Source organism: Pelecanus crispus, chromosome 10, assembly GCF_030463565.1.
Source record: "Pelecanus crispus isolate bPelCri1 chromosome 10, bPelCri1.pri, whole genome shotgun sequence".
NCBI classification, from domain to species: domain Eukaryota; kingdom Metazoa; phylum Chordata; class Aves; order Pelecaniformes; family Pelecanidae; genus Pelecanus; species Pelecanus crispus.
The window spans coordinates 42,706,727-42,731,210 of NC_134652.1; the positions used below are offsets into that span (position 1 = coordinate 42,706,727).

At 48.0% G+C, this 24,484-nt stretch overlaps 1 protein-coding gene across 2 annotated transcripts in view; it reads left to right on the forward strand.

The window, feature by feature from the left end:
- The window catches only part of MICU1 (mitochondrial calcium uptake 1), a 116,221-nt gene that overhangs the window by 72,164 nt on the left and 19,573 nt on the right, over positions 1–24,484 (forward strand). For both annotated transcript variants that reach the window (XM_075717732.1, XM_075717731.1), the window contains 2 exons: positions 402–484; positions 6,172–6,369. In XM_075717732.1, the coding sequence (XP_075573847.1) occupies positions 402–484; positions 6,172–6,369 (281 nt within the window). The remainder of the gene's footprint in view (positions 1–401; positions 485–6,171; positions 6,370–24,484) is intronic.

A 24,484-nucleotide genomic window follows, 5' to 3' on the forward strand; every position in this document is an offset into this window, starting at 1 on the left:
CTGCAGCGCCGGGGGAACGTCCTCTGCCCAAATTGGTGTCGCACCGTATGGAGCGGGCTGGAGCTCTGGCTGCAGCGTCATTTTCTGTTGATTGTCATGAGAAATATCAGACGGTGTCTTGGGTTTGTGCTTTTCCTAGCTGTAAATGGAATAAATTTTGTTCAAGAAACATCCCCTCTGCCCAACCTCCTTGTCAAGACCTTTGGTAAAAGGAGCATCATGTAGCTCGTAGCTAGAGGCTCCCGAGAGCTGCATTTTCTTCTTAAAATTGCGAGAATTATGGAAAATGTGTTTGGTTAGAGTCATTCTGAACTTTTGCCTTTTTTATTGAGCTTTTGTATCTTTGTTAACTGGTCTTTGTTTCTTATTGTGTGTTTTTTTGGTGTTTTTTTTTTACGTAGCTCCCCAGAGGAATTTTGAAATCGCCTTTAAGATGTTTGATCTGAATGGTGACGGTGAGGTGGACATGGAAGAGTTTGAGCAGGCAAGTTGAATGACAGGTTGACTTCTTAATGCTACAGCATCTTAGTCGTAAGTGCAGCACTTCTCTACGCTGTTGCTGTGACTTATATTTGTGGTTACTGCCGGTTTACATCTTTTCCTTCTGTGCTCTGCTGTGTTGCCTCAGTGCCTGCTTTTTTTTTTTTTTTTCCCCTACTGGGTATTTCAAGACCTAATTTTTCATTCAACCAGGACAACTGTAAGTATAAACTCTGATTTCCTGCGACTTTGTCACCAAGGTGTCTGTACAAGATGCCACCTCCAAAGTAGATAAAGAAATTTTTTTCACTGTGCTGCTGTCATAGGATTTTGATCCTACTTTCTTCCACAGCTTTTATTGAATTCCTTAATTTCGTTTGTCTTCAGAGAACAACCAGGGCGAGTCTGCTTCAAAGGAGAATTTAGCCATTAATTTCAATGTAATCTAAAAACGTGTTTGTTGAGAGTGTTTTTCATTAGTTTCTTTCCCCTACTTCTTGCAAGGTTTCATCAGCAGGGAGTTTCGATGCAGGCTTTTTAATGAGCGTAGCCTGCGTCTCTGAGGCTGGTGAGGTCCTCCTATAACCTATGCTTGCGATTGTGTTAGAGTGAGAATAGCTTGAAAACTCAAGCTGTCAGTGGGGAAAAGATCTGACCTCCCCAGGCAGAAGTGTATGGTTTTCTTGCCTATGTAGAAAACAGCCTTAAGGCTTTGGAAACTCATAAACGTCCTGAAGTTGCTGTATATTAGCAAAGCTCCATGCGTGTGCTGCTCATGAAAGGAAAAATCAGTGCGTTTGCAAAGAAGGGACCTGGCCGTTTGGATGAGGATTCACCACCTCTGTTATCAAAGAACAAGGTAGAGAAGATGCACCACTAGTCTGCCTAATATTCATGTGGCCCCTGGCACTTCTGTGACCCCGCATCCCTCGGGGCTGTACGTTTAATGGGTAAGTGGAAGCTGCTGCTTCTGGGCAAAGGACGCGAGACTCTGTGGTCAAAAAAAAAAAAAATAACCTGCCCTTGCGGGTTTTTTATGCTGGAGGACCTACGTCTTTGGAGATGGTGGGAAAAACTGTGTACTGATATCGGAGAGCAAAGCAGCCCTGAATAATCTCGTTACAAATTCTTACTCATCGGTTGATCGACCGATTAGTTAACTTCAGAAGAGTCTGTAAGAGGTCGTGCTTGGGGCACCTGCTGTAAATGAGAAGAACTACTAGCAAAGCAGGTCTGTTAAATTAATGGCCCTTCTTCCAATCTTTTGCTGTCATCCTCTTCAAATTATTACCCGTAGGTATGATGTCATTATTGTGAGCTTGCTCCAGAGCTGTGTAATGTATCTGGATAACTGTATGTTTTTAGATGCAAATTTTGGACTATTAGGAGAATGGGAGAATGTTTATCTCCAATATGATATCCCTTCATGTGACAGTTTGTAATGTAAACGCAGGAGTTTATTCATTTTCCTTTGAGTGCCAATTTGAATACACCGCCGTGTCCAGCTTATCGTGCTGTTTGGCACCGCCTCCCTGCAAACTACTGATTTAGCTATGAAAAATTCCGAGTTTCCTGTTTTCCCAAGCAAAAAATGCTGCTCTGCCTTCTGTTTGCACAGTGCATGGGTATAGCACTCCACTGCAGCTATCTGATAATATTTAACAATTCAAAAGGTGTTTTAGAGGTGTTACTAATGTTCTAGAGTGAAATCAATTACGGAGATAAACGAATTTAAGGAAAAGTGGAGAAAGGTTAACTGCCTACTAATAATGCAGTGATGCCAAGGTGCTAACGCAGGTGTCATGTTTGGCTTTTTTATTAGACAGGTAAAGAAAGAAAGAACGTTTCTTGAGGATGAACGTTTCGGAAGCGCTAGGAAGATGAAAGTACAAAATTGAATTAAATTATTTCAAATCGTCCGGTAGGCAAAGGGAAGTTATATGCCCATTAAGTCATATAAAAATCCTTAGGAAGAGGGACGTATTTTTGTTAAGCTTGTTACGTGCGTCACTACCCCTGTATAAAGGAATAAAATTCCCGGTTAGCGTCAGAGTATCTTGGTGAAGGCTGATCTTCCAGAGCTTTCGAGTCAGAGGATGGAGGAGCTCTTGTGGGAAGTGGGAAGGAGCTGACAGTCTTCGCGGGCATCGCTACAACTGATTTGCTGCACTTTGCAAGCAGAATTAAAGCAAAGGCATGGCTTCAGCGGGAGGCACGTATGTAACGTTATACACATATATAATATAACACACAGAGTAATTTATATGATAGTCTTTTTCACTCCTTATGGAAATGCCTCAGAGCGTGAAGGATGGCAGGGCTTACAGATCTGTACCATAAACATCTTATCTGCAGGGGCAGCTGGACCTGGCCCTGCCAGGGGAATATGCTACTAGAGGTGGCATCAGTTTAAAAGAGCAACATCGTTTTGGGGAGAGCAGGAAGGAAAAGAAGGGAAAAAAGAGGGTCATCACAGAAGGATCGTACTGTCCCCGCTGGCTGTGAGCACGTGGGAATGAATTTCTTACTCCTTTTTGACATGTCGTCTGTGGAGACGGCCAACAGGTCTCGTCTCATTAATGTCTGACAAACCTTAAGAGTATTCATCAAGAAAGAAAATTACTTGTGGTAACTTAGCTAATATGCAAGTAAGTTGGAGGCTTTAACTACCTAAGAAGAAAATACTGAATTTCTTCAGGCCTCACTGAAGAGCCTCAGATTTTTTTTTTTTTTCCCGGTTGATGCACACGGTTAATGCGTGGCACTGAGCGGTTTGGTGCCTCCATCGTCTTCAACTTTTCATCCTTCAGCAAGCAAATTGCTAGTTTACTTTTCTGTTTTGAATTAAAAAGTCAGATCATAGAACCACAGAATCACGGAACGCTTTGGGTGGGAAGGGACCTTTAGAGCCCACCCAGCCCAGCCCCTGCAGTGCCAGGGACAGCTTTACCCAGCCCAGGGTGCTCAGAGCCCCGTCCAGCCTGGCCTGGGATGTTCCCAGGGATGGGGCCTCCACCGCCTCTCTGGGCAACCCCTTCCAGTGCCTCACCACCCTCAGTGTAAAACATTTCTTCCTTATATCCAGTCTAAATCTGTTCTTCTTCAGTTTAAATCCATCACCCCTTGTCATATCACTACAGGTCCTACTGAGAATTTTGTCCCCATCTTTCTCATAAGCCCCCTTTCAGCGCTGCAAGGCTGCACCAAGGTCTCCCCGCAGCCCCCTCCTCTGCGGGCTGAGCACCCCCAGCTCCCCCAGCCTGGCCCCGCAGCAGAGGGGCTCCACCCTCGGATCATTTTTGGGGCCTCCCCTGGACCCCCTCCAGCAGCTCCACGTCCCTCTGGCGCTGGGAGCCCCCGAGCTGGGTGCAGGGCTGCAGGTGCGGTCTCAGCAGAGCGGAGCAGAGGGGCAGAATCCCCAGGTGAAAAGTAGTAAACTCCCAAGCAGTGTTACTCATGATTTCTCTTCAAACCATTAACTATTTTCATTGATTTCGGGTTTTTTTGGTTTTTTTTTTTTCCCCCCTCTTGTCTGGTGCAAAAGATGAAACCGATCACAGACGCTTAGGCTGAACTATGGACGAAAGGCAGTGCAGCGTCTCCGTGCTTCCCGTCCTCGTCTGACTGATGCGCTGTGGGGGAGGACAGCACCGGCTGGCCCGGAGCAAAGCTTCTTGCAGTGGTTGCCTGCCTTTCCGAGCATTAGAAGGATTACTCAAAATAGGGACCAGCCAAATAATTCTGGCTCCAGTGCCCACAGATGGCTTTTCAAACTGTCTGATACTTGTTACGGATGGGGAGAGAAAAGGGGTGGAGGATAAATAACACCCGGGAGAAGATGCTCTGTCGAACAGCCTGCAGCGTGGTAAACACTCGCTTCTGCAGAAGCAGGGGCGGTTTTTCAAGCTGGTCATAAACTGCATTGCTTCAGACAGTTTATAAATATTTGCCTCCAAAATGGTGCGTGCAGAGCTCGCAGTTAAAGTGGAGCACAAAGCAAAATAAGGAGTTGCTATTTACAGCGCAAAAATCCTTCCTCACATCACAGCGCATATTTCAAAGAAAAAAAAAAAAACAAACAACCAACAACCTTTTATCTGTTGGGGTTATTTTTTTTAATTTTTTTTCCTCTGACTTGACTTGGTTTTCTTTGTAGTGGAGGAATAGCCAGTGGTCTGTGGTCCGGAGGCAGCGTTTCAAGCGAGGTGAGCCCAGCAGGGTTACGCGGCATCCTCCTCCGGAGCATCCCCCTTTGGGGTTGTTCCAGCGCTCGCTCTCTTGTTAGGAAAAAATTGACCACGCCGTACACCACGATAACGAGGTTCTGGCGTCCTTTTGGCGGCTGTGTCTCTTCCTCCCTTCCAACTTTTGTCGGCCGGAGGAGGAGGCTGAAGGCAAAGCAGCGGTGTTTGCTGGAGCTTTGGGAAGCCTGTGCTGTGGAGGCGGAGTGCCGGGCAGCACGTCGGTCGGGTGGCATTTTTCCCCCTCCTTTCTCACACTCATCATCCTTAATATGAATCCTCTGCCTTGTTGAAAGAGATGGGCTGTTATGCAGAGAATAACCCTGGCTTCTCGTGTCACTGCGGCAGTCCTTCAGATGGGCAAGTGCCGGGAAGAGGTAGTGGGATGCTTGGGGATGGAGAGAGGAGGCGAGCGCGTGTTTGGCTTGGCTGCCCCCTTAAATTAGCACAGGACCCTTAAAATAACACACTCGTGGATTTTTCAGGCTGTCGCATCCTTCAGGTTCAACCTTTGGCCGTATCATAGGGGGTAGGAAGTTGTCCTGCGCGTCCTTGCCCCGTCCCGTGGCATCCGCTCGAGTTGAGCGGTGCCTTCGAGAAGGTACAGGGCGCTGCGGAGGAGAGCCCGGGAGGAGGAGGAGGAGGAGGAGGATGCTGTTTGCCTGTGTGGTTTGTTCAAAGCATGGGGATAGCGCTGTTAATAATGTGTGCTTTCACACTTAGAACCATAGAATCGTTTAGGTTGGCTGTCTCCGTGCAAATATCCCGGTCTGCAGGTAACGGAGATATTTCTGCGTTACTTATTCTGCTGGCGCTGCCGCGGGGGTTGCGTTTGGGCTGGCGCAGCCCGCGGGGCTCGTGCAGAGCCCTTTGCTCCGGGTGGGCCAGCCCCTGCCTGCAGCTCGGCTCGCGGCGCAGCCCCGGGGACGGAGGAGCTTCCAGCCGCAGCGGAGCGCGCCAGGCAGCGAGGAGCCCTGGGGTGGAAATCCCCGGCTTTTGTGCACGAGGAGGAAGGAAACGCGGTGTGAGCTAACTGGGGTTGGCGTGAACGGGCGAGGATGGGGCAGTAGAGTAGGAGTGGAAGCTCCAAAACCTGTGCAGGCTTTTTTTTTCTTCCCCGCGGTTGCCTCGGCTTTCTTTCCTGCTGCGACTTTGGGAACAAGCTGCTCTCTGCTGACCAGGCGTAGGATCGGTGCCGCAACGCTCGTCTGCAAACTGCGTGAATTGCTTCCTAAAACTCGTTTTAAGCATTTTATACGCTTCTCTCTTTAAAGAGGACTGAAAAAACCAAAGCCTGAGTTCAGCCGAATTTTTGAATTGTCATGTCTTTTAAGAATTATTTCAGGGAAAAAAAAAAAAAAAAGAGGCTGGCACGTCTGAGCCTGGAGTACTTTGTACTGATATTTGACTGTGGTGTTTTTGGTGCTAACATCCTCCCTCTTATTTTTAGGTCCAGAGCATCATTCGCTCCCAAACCAGCATGGGCATGCGCCACAGAGACCGGTCTACAACGGGGAACACCCTGAAAACTGGCTTCAACTCTGCGCTGACGACCTACTTCTTCGGGGCGGATCTGAAGGGGAAGCTGACCATTTCCCACTTCCTCGACTTCCAGCGCAAACTGCAGCACGATATTCTGAAGCTCGAGGTTTGGGTTATTTTTTTTATGTACGGTGGAGAGGGCAGTGCGGCGTGGGCAGTGCTGCATGGCGTGGTTTCTGGAGGGAAGAGCAAGAGCGTGGGCGGGGTTTGGAGGGAATTACTGCAGCTCGTAGCGCTCGCAGATCAAACCTGAATTTCTGATGAGCGTTTTGGTGCCTGCGGCACTCCCCAGGAACATCTCCAGCTACTTTTGTCGGTAGCTGCTCTTGAGGAGCTGCAGCAGCAGCCGGCATGTCCTGGGTGCGTGTCCGTCCATGTGGTGCTTGCGTTGCCCAACGCCTTGGCGCAGCCGATGGAAATGGTTACGAGATGCTTTAGAAAAAGGCAAAAGACGTTGTGAGCACTCTGTTGCTACCTTCCCAAGGCAGGTTTGTCTCATTCCTAGCGAGCGAGCTGTGCCCTGAAGGACCAGGGTTCATAACCATCCCAAAACTCTTCACCTCTGCTTTTGTGCCCACCTTCTTGTTTCCTTCGCTATTCTGAATAGTTTCGCTGTGTAAGTGTTCAATCCTTGTGTGAATCCTGCTAAACAGGTGGTCTCTGTTACGTGACCTCCGTTACTCACTCCCGGATTAATGTGCACTATAAGAAATGTCCGTATATTCTGAGACTTGTGCCCTTCAATTGAATTGAAGGTCTCCTTTTTTCTTTGCGTTACGAGGAGTTAACAGCAGCTCCCAGTCTCCCTCCTCCTAGGCACGTAGCTGGAATTTAAGCGTCAAGCTTCACTATTTGGTTGATTAAAGCGAGTAGCAGAACAGCAATGGGGGACTCCTTGGTCTGCGTCTCAGCTCCCAAGTGGAGCTGACTCAAAAGCAGTGCCCTTCACTGGAGCAGGTTCAAGGATTTGACCTGGCTTGAGGAAAGCCAGGCTTTTGTTTGCGTCAGAAATTCGGATTTTGTGCACGAGAAGATCCCCCCGCAACCGTAACCTGTTAAGACAGCAGTATTCGGGGCTCACTGCTGGTTCCATCCGATGTATGAATGTCCACGTGCTCAGGTTGTGTGATCCAGCTAATGGACAGCATTTTATTAAGTTATTAAGTCAGTCGTTGCCAACTGAACTTGAATTTATTGCCTTTTTTTTATTTGGAGTTTTACGAATCTAAGAAAGAAACTGACCCAAGGTCTAATTTTTTTCTGAAGGTAATTGTCCAGTTCGCTGACTTGGTTTAACTGGTCTTTAAAGCGGGTGGTGCGGCTCTGCGTTTGCAGGGGGCATAGGTTGGTTGAAGAAAACGTTCTTTGTGAACTGGGAAGCGTCGATCCCTCAGCGCCTCTACAAATTGAAAACAAATGCGATACTTTTTAAGGTTAAGAAACGTAAGCTGAAAGTCAGATGCAAAGGGAAGAGAAATAGAGATTATTCTATCCTCGTTTGCTGTCCGGCGCTGGTTTCCCACTGCCACGTCTGCTTCAGGGATGGGCAGCGAGGAGGCACTGAAGCGTCATTCCTGGCCCTCTGCTCCCTCCACAGGTCCCCACTTAATCTCATTAAGAAGCAATGGAGTTTGTTTGGTTTTTTTTTTTCCAGTTTCATGGTACTTGTTCTTCTTTTCCTCCTGCAACAGTTTAGTGTTAGTTTAGCGTTTTAGTGATCTCAGTCAATTTTACGTCTCTGTGGTGAATGTTAGTTGCCTTTCTAACAAGTTAGTTATTAATTGGCAACAGTACAAAATACTTATGTCTTGGTAAGTTAATGAATATCATAAATGCCTCATTACTGAATTCCTGACGGCACCCTTGAGCACAGTACCATGCTGCGCTTAGCATTTTTGATACCCGTTTTAACTGAAAAATTGACCTATGCAAAGGTAACAGTTCTGTTCTGCCAAACCTATTTTTTTCCTGAGTTCACCATACTAAAGCACCTGATTTTTCTGTTCATGGTTCGCATCGATTTAGGCAATACAGACCTATTTCTATCCTCAGCGTTGTGTAACGTGGCCTCTCTCTACTTCTGCTTTTATCTCTTTTGACATGATCTCCCACCTTCCCTCCTTGCTTCACGTCTGACGTGTTTGTTCATGGTTAAGTGGCTTTTCACACCAGCGACTAGTGGGTTTGCGTTGCTCCTTTTTCAGGGAGCGCTCTAATGAACTCAGCCACGTAAAAATCACGGTAATTCAGAGAAGAGACATCCCTCAAGTATTTACCTTGACCCATGCAAATCAGGAGAATGTGAGAAACTGGACTGGATGATCTTAAAGGTCTTTTCCAACCTAAACGATTCGATGATTCTGTAAATGGCGCTAGGAAATACTGCACTACGGAGCATCAGGTAACTCACGTAGCTGATTTTTTTTTCTTTTTTAACAGCTTCCCTTGTTTTATGTGGTCTATTTGGGTAATGAGCCTGTGAGCGCCGTGTTCCTTCGTCAGCCTCGTGCTCGACTGCCCATGCAGATCATCTCTGGATCCTTCTCGTGGCGTGGCTGGTGTTACCGGTGGACAAGGAGGAGTAGAAAAGAGCTGATGGCAGATCTGCCAGGGGCTCGGCTGAACTCTCCTACCCTCATCTACTCATCCTTTGCTGGCTTAGCAAAATTAGTTACATGGTCTGAAGCTGGGATGTTAATTGGAAAACCAGTTTTTGTTCATGTTTGGTGTCTGAACTCCAGAAAAGGCTTTGGGGACATGCACCGTGAGCAGGTCTCAAGAATATCTCCTGGGGCTGGTGCAGCCCCCGAGTGACACGGTGCCTCTGTTCTCAACTGGGATGCTTGCTTTCTCTCTTCCAAAAGAAATCTACTTTAAGACCTTTTTTGAAGCTGTTTTCCCTTTGGCTCAGGACCCAGGCATATTTGCAGTTAATACACTTGAGAGCCGGTTTCTTCTGCTGACTCTGAAGGTGGAACAATAGTTTCTGACCATCCGAACCCACTTTCCTCTTACTGATTTGGGTTCCTTTTTTTTTTCCTGACCATTCATGCATATTTCTTGTTAAGATTGAGCAGAAACTTTCTCAGAGGAATTAGATCAAAGCCCTGAACATGTCAATGTTCCTTATGGCTGAAGTGCTGACGGCATGTTTAAGTAACCATGGCCTGGTGTTTTCTTCTTCCCTTCTGCTTATTTTTTTGATGAAAGTATGTTTTTCCATCATTTCGTGCCGACTCAGCAGCCAGCTCAGTTGCAGGAAGGCAAGGATGAGAAAAGTAACCGTAGCCAGAGGGAGAGGAGAAGCTATTAATGGCTTCTTAGAACTTTTTGTGGTTTGGCTACTTTGAGGAAGCCGTGGCCTCCTTGTTGCGTGGCGGGGTGGCCCGGCTTAGCTAAGGCTGAGCCACGAGAGCCAAGCCACCGAACGGGGCAGGCTCCTGGCCAAGCCCTTGCCATTTTCTGGCTGCAGTCACACGGCCTTGCATTAGCGCCTATGGAAAGACTTCCTTTCCTTTTGTCGCTTAGTGTGACAAACGGTGACAAGTTTGTCTGGACAGGCTCTGCAGCTATAATGTGTCCTGTTAGGACAGGCAGTATTGGGCTTGAACGGTGCTCTTTTTTTTTTGTTTTGAGTGAAAGTACTCCGTGATTTAGGAGGATGAATAGGACTTGACATCATTGTTTATGCTATTTCTGCTTGTTAGCGGCTGTCCTACATATTCCCCTGTCCTTGGTGGACCAAGAAGAGTCCCAGCCAGCCCATGGGTCCCTTCCAGCCTAAATTTTTCGATGATTCTGTAAGTGTGTGTAGAAAAGATGTGTTAGCCCTTTGTTCTCCGCATGTGTGTCACCCCTGAAAGGCAACCCAAAACCTGCTAATAGCAGTGATTTAATCTCCATATTTAGTCGTCTTTTATTTCCCCAGGTCTCTTTCTGCTAGCAATGGGCTATGTGCCTATGGTGTAAGACCTTAGTAAAGAATTTTTTTTGTTTTCAATTTGCCCGCAGTGAGATTTCTATAGCACATTGTTTCCCTGACAAGTTACTCACGTAGGGCATTTGTTCTCGGCTGAATTGGTGAAGCAGGTACTAATCCAGCCCTACGCCTTGTAGGTGTGGGGCTGTCTTCCTGGCGGGAGATGCCACAGCTGGAGAGGCAAGCTTGTGCTGCACGGCTTTGCGCAACCCCACGTCTCAGTCTGGTGTGATCTGGGGTCTACGCTTCAAGGTGGTGGGATGCAGCTTCCCGTGGAGGAGCTTGCCGGATAGCTTGAAGAGTCAGATCCTCGTGCAGATGTGTGTCCTTATGTTTAAACATAGGGATCTTTGCAGATTGTTGTTTACCCGAGGATCAAGGATGCCCCAACAGCGGTCCCTCCCAGGGAAAAGGTATTCCAAGCGCTGGATCAAAGAGAAGTAAAATGGGATTCTGTGAGAATATGGCAAAGGTACTATACATCATTGCTGCCATCCAGAAAACTACTTATTTTATGTGTCTGTTCTGCGACAGGTGATGTGAGAGTAACTAATTAATTAATTATTACTCGACCCTCGATTGGTTTAGTGCTGGACTTGGTTGTGTTAGGTTAATGGTTGGACTGGATGATCTTAAAGGTCTTTTCCAACCTAAATGATTCTGTGATTCTATAGGTAATGGCCTCAAGTTGTGTCAGGGGAGGTTTAGGCTGGATATTAGGAAAAGTTTCTTCACGGAAAGGGTAGTCAAGCATTGGAACAGGCTGCCCAGAGAGGTGGGGGAGTCCCCATCCCTGGAAGTGTTCAAAAAAACACTGGGACTCTGGGACATGGTTTAGTGGGCATGGGGGTGTTGGGTTGATGGTTGGACTGATGATCTTAGAGCTCCTTTCCAACCTTAGTGATTCCTGCTTTTTACTTTCATTAAAAAATAATCCAGCCATCAAGCCAGGAAACATGAAATTATGACTCTCCCCTTAACTGGTTCAGTGGTGGACTTGGTAGCGTTAGGTTAATGGTTGGACTGGATGATCTGAAAGGGCTTTTCCAACCTAAACGATTCAATGGTTCTGTAACTTCTTTACCCTAGAAACTCCTGTTTTCATGACCAGTGCTGATACGATTGCTGCTTGATTTGGTTTTTATGAAGAAAGGGCAATGGATGCTCTCCCATCTGCACATATCTCATTAGAAAGTCCTAGATCTTTTTGGATCTCAACTCTGTCTTAATGAACATTCTGGTTTCAGAAGGCATTTCTAATTCTTCGCCATCTGGTTTTAGGGTAATGACTTGCGTCCGCAAGCGCCTTTCTGTTCTGAGTCCCGGTGCTGGGATAGTTGGTATCTGAGTAATCCTGTACCAAGTATTAAAAACTACTGTGCTGTTACCAGCTTACTCAAGATTTTTTGGGTTCTGCCTTGTTTTTTTATATCAGGCTTGCAGGCTGATACGGATATTCAGTCATTTATTAACATAGGCAACAAATTTGAAGTAATGAGTTGCATATCTTTTATATCTGCTGCAGTGATTCAGGTGAAAGAAAGAGCTACTGAAGTTGTTTTGACTGGCCTGGAAAAGTCTGGCAGTGTCAGATTGGGTAAGCTTTGTAAGGAAGGACCCAAAACTCGGACTTTTTGGAGGTCAATTGGCTATCGAACTTACACGAGACATTTTTATTTTAAGTCGCCCTTATGGCAGTCTCTGGCACGGTGAGCTGTGTTGTCTCACAGAGTTGTCCTTTACCTGCTGATCCGCTCGCCATCAGCTTCCCTGCTGGCCTGGCCACCGTGGGAACGATGATGGGGGATGTAATGTTTTCCCTTTTTTCTTACGAATTCCTCCTTCTCTGTGTCCTGTAATGGATTTTGTACACTTACATAGTTTTGTCAGTTCTCTATCTAGTTCTCTGTCTATATCCTCGATATCTGTATCTCCTCCTCTAGTCCCCTACTTGCTCTTTCCTCCTTCACATGGTCCTTACGTATGAAAAGCCAAACTAGCGCTTGTGACCTTGTCTCTTTACTGGGGCAGTTAATGGCAGATAGAAAAATCGCTTGGGTTCTTAGGGATTTCCTGACCCGGCTGCAGCGCTTATCCGAGGTGTCTGTCGCTGTGGCATCTCTGATGTGCAAATGTATTAAGGAAGGGTTTGAGTCACCTGGGGTGCGCCAGCGAGGCTGCGGTACGGGGTGTTAAAAGATACGCTTCGAAACCATTCGGTATGCCGTGGGGAAGGAGGGAAGGGTGGGCCGATCGTTAAATACAGAGAGATTAAAGTGCGCTTCGTGTCCTCCGTTTATGCCGGAGGACGAGCGATTCGATGGGAGGGTGCGGTGGGGATGCAGCGTCGGGAGGACCCGGGCTCGGCAATGTGTACCCGCACGGTCTGAGAGCAGCTGGGTCGTGAGCAGCGGGAGGGCAAACAGCGGCTGCTCTGAGAGGGAATAGGTACAGCACAGAATCAGAGCAGGGAGAGGAATATTAATGAGTTGAAAGTACAATTCGAAAGCAGCCGCTTTTTAGGCAACGAAAGAAAAACGCGGAGCAGCTCGGCTTTTGCGTTCGTCTTCTGGTGCGTTGCCTTGGAGCTTCTTCTCTGCCAAGACCACAGGCCAGACGCGCGCCTACGGACTGCCGTGCGGCTGCAGGACGGGTGCCGCGAAGCCGGGAGCCGTGGGAGGCAGCGGTGGAGGATCAGATGTGTTTACCGAGGGGAGACCTCCTGCAGTCATCCTCTGCTACCCAGTTGTCCCTTTGTGCTATTACATGGCAAGTTCAGCCCGAACCTCTTTCCCTTGGTCGGTCCCAGCTGGCAGGGGCGCATTGGGAAGGAAGGGGTCAGCGGGTGGGATGTCTTGGAGATCACGCCTGTCTGTATCCGAGCCTGAGAGCACAAGCTCTGGGTCTCGGTCACTGTTGCCATCTCCTGACTCTGGCTTCAAGGTATGCTGATAAGCTTTAAACAGCAGCTCTGGAAGGGAAGAGGAACTTGACATGGAGGTTTTTTCCCCCCAGAAGCCCTTACTGCAGTCAGAGATGGACAAAGCCATGATGCGTTTAGTGCCAAGGAGAGAGGAATTATCAGGTTTATTCTCACAGATCTATATACTTCCTCTTCTGTGTTTAATGTATTAGAAGTTTGAGGGATTAGAAATAAGGCTGATGACCATGACTTTGGGACAGATAGCCATGAAGGTGTTGTAGATGACAGAATTTTGTGACATCTCCCATTAAAAATGGGATTGTCTACCACCAGGAATAGTTTCATGTCAGGGAACTCTGTAGTTAAGGAGTCACAGCTCAGCATATGCAAGCTGGGAATTTCTAGGGAGGCAGTTGAAATGATTTGGACAGCGCATCATGTTTTTGATGGCATTCAAAGTTTCTGGCAGCCTGCTTTTTTGTCTTGGCATGTGAATGGAAAGGGTCATGTGAAGCTTTCAGGTTTACCGTAATGTCTCGGTTAGGGTTTGGGGAAAAGCTGGCATTCAGTTTTTGTCCAATTTTGGCCAAAGACTTGGTAAGAATTCAGAGGGGGGTGTTAGTATGGGGGGGAAAAAAAAAAATCTGGAAATAGGAATAAGTTACGAGGCCATGGCATGTGCAGCTTAAAGAAAAGACAGAAGGGAGATATAACTGTCTCAGTAAACATGCGGAGTCACTATAAAGAAGACTGAGGCAGGTAATTTTCATCAATCAGTAACGGCAGAGCAGATCATGAAAGGCTTAAACGTGCACCAGGGAAAGCTTAGTTTAAATACAAGGCAGGTTGAATTTCAGTCCCTTTTTTCATTAAGAAGGGAGAGTGCCACTGGGTGGGTGAGTGGTTCACCGTCAAGGGTGAGGTGCTGAAAAGCTGTGCTTCGTGTCTCTGTCGGAAGACACTGTAAGTGCTATTCCTGACTAATTCCTCCCCAGTGCCGGCTGCAAAAAGTGGGGAGATTGTCCGTGCCAGCAAAATCAAGCCCGTCCAGTGCCTCACTCCGAAAGGCGGAGGAAGAGTCAGGTAGCGGTTGTGGGGTGGCTTGAGGGGGCTCAGGATCACGAGAGCACATCAAGCACCTGCACGTTGGCTGCGAAATGCTTGGTGAGACGTCCTGGGGGTGCTCACTGGCGCGCTTCAAGGGGCGATGGGCACTGGGCATCTTCGGGCTCTGCCTCAGTCAACTCCGTGCTCAGCCTACGTGAGCGCGGGAAGACCGTGTCTGGCTGCGTGGTTGTCTTCAACGTACCGGGTAGATTGAAATCAAGTTAAAAGCACTCCGGCAGCCGCTTCTTAAATTGTCTCTTAGCTGTAACTTGGGTCCGCTCCATCGGCAGTGACAAGCGCGCAGTCGCAGTGCTACGACTGGCACCGGCACGCTGAGGTTAAGGGCGGTGACACCATGCAGGTACCCAGCGTCAAGCTGAGAACGTCTTCGGTCAGCAGACCAAAACAGCGGTCCCTGTCCTGGTTTCGGCTGGGATAGAGTTAATTTTCTTCCTAGTAGCAGGCACAGCGCTGTGGTTTGGATTTAGGAGGAGAAGGACGCTGATAACACGCTGATGGTTTAGTTGTTGCTCAGCACTGCTTATGCCAGGCAAGGACTTTTCAGCTTCCCATGCTCTGCCAGGGGCACAAGGAGCTGGGAGGGGGCACAGCCAGAAGAGTTGATCCCAACTGCCCCAAGGGCCATTCCATACCATACGGCGTCATGGGCAGTATAGAAACTGGGGGGGTTGGCCGGGGAGCAGCGATCGCTGCTCGGGAACTGGCTGGGCATCGGTCGGCGGGTGGGGAGCAATTGCATTGGGCATCACTTGCTTTGGATATTATTATTGCTATTATTATTATATTGTTATTATTATTATTATCTTACTTTATTATATTTCAATGATTAAACTGTTCTTATCTCAGCCCAGGAGTGTTTCTCACTCTTACTCCTCTGATTCTCTCCCCCATCCCATCGGGGTAGGGGCAGTGAGCAAGCAGCTGCACGGTGCTGAGCTGCTGGCTGGGGCTCAACCACGACAGTCCCGAAGCGTGCCCCTGAAGCTGGCATGGGCGCGACAATACGCGTGCATCAAGGTGCTGCAGCTGCTTGTGAGCGTTGCTGGGACATCGCTCAAACACATAGGAGCAGCTTTGCCATCTCCTCGTTTGGGATGGGTGCGTCATGGACTGATGAACGCAACCGTCGCAGTGCCTGGCGAGAAAACACCCACTGTGGTACGTGCTGCTGCTTTGCTTGTATTTGAACCGGGTGACTTAAATGTTGTTGACGCAGCGGCTCTGCAGGGGAAGCCGTTTGAGGATTTTATTGGCATTTCTATTTATTGCATCGTTAGTAGCAGTAGAAGGTTTTGCTCTATAACAACAGGCTCCTTTGGTTTATGAAGTGTGCGTAAATCCACTCCCGAGCTCCCACAGTGCGGCACGCTGAGCCCTGCCCTCGTGCAGGCAGCAGAGCCTTTCGTGGGAGCCCTGCAGATAAAATCGCAAGAGCGGTATTTTGATTAATTACATTGCCACAAGAGTGTGTGTGAAGGCTTGTAGTGCCGAGTCCATAAAGTAGAAGGGATAAGCTAGTTAGTGTCGGTGTCTTTGTTCCTGCGCGCTCAATTCATAGAATCATAGAATCGTGTTTAGGTTGGAAAAGCCCTTCAAGATCACCCAGTCCAACCATTAACCTACACTGCCAAGCCCACACTAAACCAATCAAGGGTAGACCAGACTGAACCATGTCCCCAAGTGCCACCTCTGCCCTTTTTTTGAACACTTCCAGGGATGGGGACTCCACCACCTCTCTGGGCAGCCTGTTCCAATGCTTGACCACCCTTTCCGTAAAGAAATTTTTCCTAATTTCCAACCTAAACCTCCCCTGGTGCAGCTTAAGCCCATTTCCTCTCGTCCTATCGCTAACTACTTGGGAGAAGTTAACCAAGAGCCAGGGAGTCCCAAGAGTTGATGGGCAAGAGGCTGGGGACGTCTGCGGGAACGTGTTGGGGCTGCGTTAGCTGGCTGACGGACCAGGGCGCGTAAGCCCCAGGCAGAGGAAGGTTTTGGACCGGCGCTAGCTTGTGCCCGGCAAGCTCAGCGCACGCACAGGGTTTCATGCCGGCGCTGGGTTTCGCGCTGTTAGCGAGGTGGGAAAGGCAGGAGCCATCTCAGAAGCTTCTGCGGCTTTGTTATTGCTGAGGCGTTTGCAATGACCCGGTTAGCTGGCAAAAATCAAAGCAGATGTTTAGGGCTGCGTGGTTTTCCGTCTTCCCGTGGACCCTCAAGTACAGTGACCGCAGGAGCATGGGCAATGCATTTGATTAATCGCAGAAAGAACTGAGACGTTTATCGCCCAGCGGGCTTGCTGTGCTTCCTTGGGTGAGAATGTCAGCCAGGTTCTTAAGTACAACCCAAAATAAATACAAATCAAGTCCTGCATGATAACGGCACGCTAAAATCGCTGGTTGGGAAGTTTCCGATGAGCAATTCTTGTAGCAGGTATCTGACTTTTGCCTTGTCCCTCTGCTGTATGAACAGAAGCTTTATTCCTCTTGCTCTTTTTCCCCTTTCAAGCTCCGAAGACAGAGCTGTTCTGCACCTCCATGTGTTGCTGTCAGTGCTTCAGCTCCTGACTTTGCTTCTGCTGGTGCATTAAGGACGTGGGAGCAGGATGCAGGCACTCCCTTTTCCCTGCTAGGCTGAATCAAACTGCTGCAAACTTATTTTTCTTGGCAAATTGAGAGCCAAGGTCAAGCAGAAACAGCATAAGCTCGTAACAGGCAGTAAGAGAGCTGTATTTCTTAATAAAATTGTGTATATCGGTTCCGTGGCGGTTTTTATTTGTATTTTTCAGAGTAACAGTTTGGCTCCGGTACTTGTGGCTCTGTCATCCCGTGGGTATCCCTGCAGGGGGGACGGGCTGGGAACTCACACGGCTTCTGAACTTGGCTCTTTCCTCATTCAGTGAGCGTGCGGGATGGAAAAGCTGCTCCGTTCCTCGTACCGAGGTAGCAGGAGCGTTGCCCAGGGCAGGAATGGCAGTAATGGAGCCAGGTCTGGAGAGCAGCAGCGGGGAGGTGGCTGCTCATCTCTGTCCCCTCTCCATCCCGGCAGTCAGGCGAGTGCTTCCCTTTAATTTATCAGACATGTCCTTTCCCTGTAGTATTACCGATTCCTCTCCTTTACATTCCCTTCCTTTCACTCCTCCGCTGCATGAAATTCCAAAACGCAGGTCTTCTCAGAGCTGGCAAGAAATTATTTTGATTCACGAGGATGAATTTCAGGTGCGGCCATCTTTACATAACCTTTTTTTAATCACTCATTAAAGCGTAACAAGTTGCTGGCGATTGGAATTAATTTTTTCCCCTCGCAGGCAGCAGTGGCACGCCAAGGTCAGTGAAACCTCAACAGCATCTATCGAACACCGGGTCTGCTGTGATTGCACTGCTGCTGACAGATGTGCATTTTTAACCTGGCTGCTACATATTCACGTAAGCTGCTCTCGGAGAGCAGAGGGAAAGTGCGAGCGGGGGGAAAGTGTTTGGAAGATTGGATTTTTTTGGTGTGAAAATAGCTTCCTTTTCTTTCATATGATGGTTTTGGGGTTTTGGTTTTTTTTTTTTAAGATAAAAAAGAGAAGCAAGCTGCCACTGGTAGCATTGAGAGTGTTTTTTCCTGACCTGATCCAGCTGTGCAACCCTCGCTCGAGTCCAGGGAATCAGGTAGGGGAGGGAGTTAACGGGCGATTAAATAATTCGGATGCCCTGGCTGGTTTTACGAGGCTGGGAAGTGGTTTCCCAACCTGAGGACTTGGCGGCGCGGTCTGCCCATCCACGCTGGAGCGGGGACCGCCGTCGGCAGCGGGCAGCGTGGCCGGCTCGGCGCAGCCGGTGCTGCAGCTCGCCGGGGCAGGAGCTGCTGCAGCGCTGCATGCAAGGAGCCTCTCAGCCTGCTGCGGGCATCGGAGGTGGGGCGTGGTGGTGGTGGTTTGCTTCTCTGGACGCGTTTATCCAGCCCCGGACAGACTTTCTCGGGCAGCCGGCGTTTGCGCTGCCCAGCATCGCCAGGCGCTGCCCGGAACAGCCTGTGCACGACGGTTCAGGCTGGGTTTGGCGTTTCCTCCTCTGCATCTTTCCCATTTGCGTTTCTGTCGCTGTTGGTAGCTCTGGTAATCTTTAGAGCTGTTTCTTCGACGGGTTTTTACCAAATAACGTAACTGGGCTTTGTTGGTCCCATCCGGTGGCTCTTTGCAGGCTGCCAGCGCGGTACGTCAGGCTGTACCTGGAGCAGGCTGGGTTTCACCTTGCAAAACCCAGTGGTTTAGATCCATGTGCACTGAACCCTTCAGCATAATTAACAAAAAAAAAAAAATATTTTGAAACCTTTGATCTTCCCAAATAAAAAGTCTTTAGAAACTTTTGCCTAGCTTGCTTCTTTTTGGCAATAATTTGGTGCCTGTGCAAACACTACAGCTTACTCCCAAATATATTAATGTTTTTTGGAGGGAGGAGGTTGTTGGGGTTTAGGAAGATGTACGCAATGTTTTCCTCTTTTTTTCTTTTTTTTTTTTTTTTTGCTTCCTCTGTCATAGTTGTATATGCAACTTGATGAGAGATCCTGGCAGCCTGCTTCTCCAGAGCAGTAAACAGAGCCAGTGCTGCAGTAGTTTGCAGATAAATAATGTATTACAGCCTGTCAAATAAAGCTTCGAGTAAATACCACTTTAAAGGGTCATATATGGTGAATCTGAATATTACCCCACAAATCATTATTTCCCAGACCCTTTTGATTCTTTATTACGCACACCGCGGCTCTCGGAACAGGTCACCTTTTTCAAGTACCCCTAAGCCCGATAGAATTAGTGTTAGCAATATTTCTACTATCGGTGTTTGTTTAGCCAGCATAAATAAGCTCAAAAATCATCCCTCAGCGCTTTTCTGGAAGGGTTGCACCGTAGAGGTAAGCGGCAGGCAGCCTGGGAGCCGCCGCTGCTTTTTCTTTTGGTGGTGTTTTAGGAAAAGCCCGAGCTGTGTTTTCAAGGAGCCGCATCGTGTTTCCCTCTCGTGTCGGTGGGCTTCGAGGCGTTTGCTGGTTTTGGTTGATGATAAATGCTGTCTGAACCTACGCCGCGTGCAGCCGCCGGAAGGGCGTGATGGTTATTTTAACAATCTTCTTCGGCAAACAGAGCAAGCGGAACAAAATAAGCCGCCGTTCGGCGCACAGACCAAAAATGCGATGCCAGGTTAGGAAGGAAAACAAATCCCGCTTTTCAGGCATGAGGTTTTTACACCCATTTGTGGTGGTACGGTGGTGCTAAGCCCCCCTCTCCGAGGGTTTTGGTGCTCCGGCGTCCCTCCCCAGGGAATTGCGGAGCTGGCGTCGCTCTCGGGCGTAGTTCAGTCCGGCAGCAGCAAGGACAATGCGCTGCTCCTTGGGTTTTCAGCAGTTTTTTACACTGATCAGACAGGGTTTCAGCACTGGGGTTTTAGGTAGAAATTTCCCGTATTAATGCTGTTGCTTATGACAAGTTGAATGAGGGAGGAGAGTCAGCTGGCTTGAGAAGTCTTCCCCTGAGGAATGTCTGGTAGCCGAGCTTGACCTTCTTCTGCAGGAGGGATGTCCTGGGGGCAAGTCGAAATTTCGTCTTGCGTTTTCTTTCCGAAACCCTGCTGTGTCTCAGCTGAAGCCACGCATCCCGAGCGTGGAACTGGAAGGGGCAATTCAGCCCGTGCCCCGTGCCGCGGCAGGGCTGCAGGTCTGCGCTCGTGGAGACGCAGTGCCGTTTGTACCCTAAACCTTTGGTTTAAATGACGTTTCCCGATTTCCCCGTTGTCTCTCGGATTGGAAAAGCCTACGTTTAGCAGACGGGTGGTCCGAGCCTGCGGCGGCATTTGCCATGCCCCATCTCCACGGTTGAGGAGGACCCAGAGGAGGTCCTCCTGCCGGTGCCAGATGGTTCCGTAGCCATCAGAGCTGCTTCACTTCCCAGCAATGAGCCTTGCAGCCGGTGGCGGCAGGAGGAGAGATGAAAGGAAACCAATGTCTCTTTAAGAAGTTCCAATGTTTGGGTTTTGGTTTGGGTTTTTTGTTTTTTTGGGTTTTTTTTTTTTTTTTTGAATAAAGGTGTTTCTCATGGTGATGTTTTCTGAATTGGATCAGGCTGGGTGCTTCTCAGAAGCTGGCATTTGATTTCCCACAGGAGAAGGTGGTTTGAGTTAGCGGGGAAAAATAATAGTGAAGGCTGGAAGCAGAGAGGTTACGGGTCTGTCATTTTATGGTGGATCCTTGTATTGCCTTTCTGTAAAGTTTTGCAGTTAAGGGGATGTGGAAGCAGAGAAAATCGTCTGTTTATCTGCCTTCTGCTCTCCTCATGCCATGAAGCTTTTCCTCCGTGCATTGAAGAAAAAAGAGTAAGGTTATTTATTCAGACAGAAGGCTAAGCTGGAAGGAAGCTTACCCACATTTCAGCTCATAGAGGACCATGAAGATGCTCATCCTGTCTGATAGGGTTTTCTTCGGAGGGGGGTGGGAGTATTTAACACATGTTTAAGATTATGGGTAGCCTTTTAAATGATTGTAGAGAGTATCCTAGTGGGCTACTGGGACTGGGCTAGCGAAGCTGGGTCGTGTTGGCAGCAGGAGAGTGAAGTGCTGTGCCCCATTTCTCCTGCCTTCTTATCCTCCCAGAAACGCCTTTGACTTCCTTGCACGTCACGTTGGCTTGTAATGAGTTTCAAAATACTGCTAATTATATTTCAGGCTAATTTCTTCAGTATCTCGGGTGTCCTGGCTTGCGGGAAGAACGCTGGAGAGCGTTATAATTCGTTATTTGCTGTATCCTTGCCGGTGTGTGGATGTAGAATCCACTGCTGGCACCAAGTGGTTGCGGGTGGAAGCTGCTCCGGAGGCGCTGGGCTTGCGGCCCATCTGCGTTGCGTGCGTAGATTTTGGGGTTGCGGTTCGGAGGGGTGTAGGACTCCCCTGTTTTCTCCCCAGTTTTCTCCCCAGTTTCCCTGATGGTGGGTGGCTGCTTCATCCCACGCCGGCTGGTGCCTTGCGATGCCGGCTGAGCGATTGCCTTGGCCGTGCTTTTCCTTTCTTTAAGATATGCGAAAGGGAACAAGGCTGTCAGAGGACCTGTTTGCTTGCAAGAAATCTCAGCGTGCTATGCCCCCAATCCCATCCTTGTGGGGTTTGGTTCTCCTCCTCCCCGCCCCTGAGTGGAAAATATATATATATATATATATATATATATTGGAAAATATATATATATAGTGGAAAAATAACCTGTACAGTAATGTCACACGCATGAAGGCAAAGGATCGTGGTTACCTGGGAAAGGACGCTATTTTTCCTGCCTTTTTAAATACCTGGGGGATTTTAACGCTGTTCATGGGCTGTGTATGGAATACTGAAAGAGAAATTACTGTAGGCTTTGCACCCTCCTTCATTTTCAAGTGGAGACGACGGGCGAGCTCTCTTGGGTTGGCCAAAGACGCTCCAGAAGGCCGGAGAGCACAGATGCCGTACCTCTGCTCCCAGACATTGAGGTGGGAAAGGGGGTCAGGGGTAGCTGGCTTTTGGGTTTTTAAAGCTGAAATCAAGGGGTTTCCACACTCAAATCGTTTGAAGCCAAGTTCATTTATGAATAAACGCAATTCCTAAAGTATCAGAAAAACACAGAAAAATTCTGGTGAGAGAATTCTGCCTATTTCTGTGTCATCTTTAAATGACGTCCCCTGCTCATCCCTTCTGTAATTAATTTAAATGTATCCGACACTAGCTTGGAGGCAAGTTTTGCACTTCCTTTACCCATCACCGCGATTTCATTGCTTTTTCTCAGTTCAGTGGTGATCAGGTTTGAATTTGGAAACTGGCTGTTGACCGGCTCTCGCTTGCCAGCCCCTTTCAAGGCTGGCCTTTGCGATGGACACCGCTGTGTGCCTGGGTGTGGGAGAGCGTAACGCTTGGCTGCCAGGAATTGGCTTGAAACCGAAACGCTCCCAGGTGCCCGGTGCTAGAGGTGTTCATTTTGAAGTGAGATAAACCCAGAATGAGAAGCATTAATTCCATGGTTTTCAGGCTTTTTTATTTCTTGTGGATAATATTTGTACGGTGTTTTGGCTCATCGCTGCACCTGGTGACCACCTGCGGAAATTAAAAGTTGGAACCTGTTTTGGAGCCCACAAGGAGGGGGAGTGAGTTGCTTTACTCGCAGGGTCTCAGGGCGATTTTGTACTTTAAAGCAGTTTGTATAAATAAGTTATTTTAGTTCCCTCATCTTAGATTTGTTTTTTCTTTATTTTGTCTTTTAACACAATCTCCCAATAAAGCTCTTCCATCTCATGCAGTGGGTCTGCTGCCGGCGACGCTCTTGCTACTGCTGTGATCAAGGCTCAGGCTATGGCGGTAGGATGGGCGCTCCGTTTCATTTCCAATTAATTTTGCAAGATGCCAGAAATACTGCAAGCATCAGCGTGTTAATTGTGCTCCGCGTTTCGATACTGCTGCTCAGACCTGGTGAGATCCTCGTACTTGAATATTGGAGTTATTTTTAACAGACGTTGTAGAAAGTTTGCCTCCAGAAGGGCTTTCCCTGCCTGCCTTGGCTCGTGTCTTTGACAGCTGATGCAGTAGCACTTGTTGATTTTTATTTTCCCTGTAGCGCGGCAGCATCCCCGGTGCCTGGTCTAAACCAGATTGCCCAAACCCAGAGTTTGCGTGTTTTGCTGCACCTCTGTCCATCCTTTCCTTGTGTGAGTGATGGCTGAAAGCGTGCCAGTGGTACCTGCTGGGAAACTTTAGGGCCAGTACGCTTAATTTTCATAGCGTAAAAGAATTAGTGGGTGCCAAGCGGCATCAGGCAACCTCTTGGGGGGAAAAATTTGTCATGTGGCTATTTAGACATATCGGTCCAGCTGCAGCTTCCCACCAAGGAATTCCCTAAAACCCCGAGGACCAGAAGGTGAATCACCGGAGGAATAAGCATTTTTTTCTCCACTGCTTATTCTCTAGCTATAAAAGTTTAGTAATAGGTGCCACTAAATAAGATAGCTTAATCAGTTTCCAAAAGTGACATTTGAGCTGCAGAAGTTAGCTTGCATTGAATTTTACAAGTAATCCTGCTTAAAGCATGCTTGTCTGCCTTTCTCCCAGCTGCACGGCTGCAAAGATTCACTGGAAATTACAGCGTTATTCTTAGTGTACCAACTTTCCCCAGGTAATCCTTAAACCATAGGTGTGTTTCGTTGTCTTTTATTTGGGAAAGCCCAAGTGAGGGGAGCCGAAGGGCTCACTGAGAGCCTCTGCAGCAGCAGTGGGCCAGTTGCTTTGAATATCTCAGGGTCACGGCTGAAAACAGGAAAGAAAGAAGAAAGCTGGGCTGAAACGATGTGTTTCATCATCGTGCTTCTGTTAAGACTTCTCCAGCGGGGCATTTGGAGAATAATCCTGCTTTCTTATATTAAAGTTGGCGCCAAAAGGCTTTGCGTGAGACACGTCAAGAGACAAATGAAGATGAAAAGCTTTTAAATTTTTCTTTTCTGGTCTTTTTTGCATCCGGTAGTGCAAATCTGACCACTGTCAGAATGCCTAGTTACAAAAAAAAATTAAAAGAAGAATGAGGAGTTGGCCTTTTTTTATTTCCCCGACTGCAGGGAGCTGTGCTGCTTGTGTTAACCCGTGTTGCTGCACAACGCCTGCTCCTTAATGCAGGGCAGGGGGGGAGGACCCGGCGGGCTTTTAGGCGCTGACTCAAGACTTTTCTAAGCATATTCACGACTTATGAGTTGATTTGAGATATTCGGCCCCGTTTCTCATCATAGTCGTGACTTATGAGGTTGATTTGAGATATTCGGCCCCGTTTCTCATCATAGTCGTGACTTATGAGGTTGATTTGAGATATTCGGCCCCGTTTCTCATCATAGTCACGACTTATGAGGTTGATTTGAGATATTTGGACCTGTTTCTTATCCTTTAATAAAAGATGGTATCTCGTGCTCTGCTAAAACTTGGGGATATTTAAAGGCAGGTGGTAGAAAAATACCGGTTTGTGTCTTTTGGGCTGAAATCAGGAATATTATAGTAGAAGAAAGCATTGGTGCTGCTTTTGAAACAGTACCAACTGCGAATTTTTGTGTCTCTTGGGTATCGTAAAACTTCTTTGCATTCTTCAAACACGGCAGAAAGGGCTACCTCTGCTTTTTAATGAAGAATGAGTTTTCCCTCTCCTTTCCCCAGCACACGAAAAGGGGAGAGTAGGAA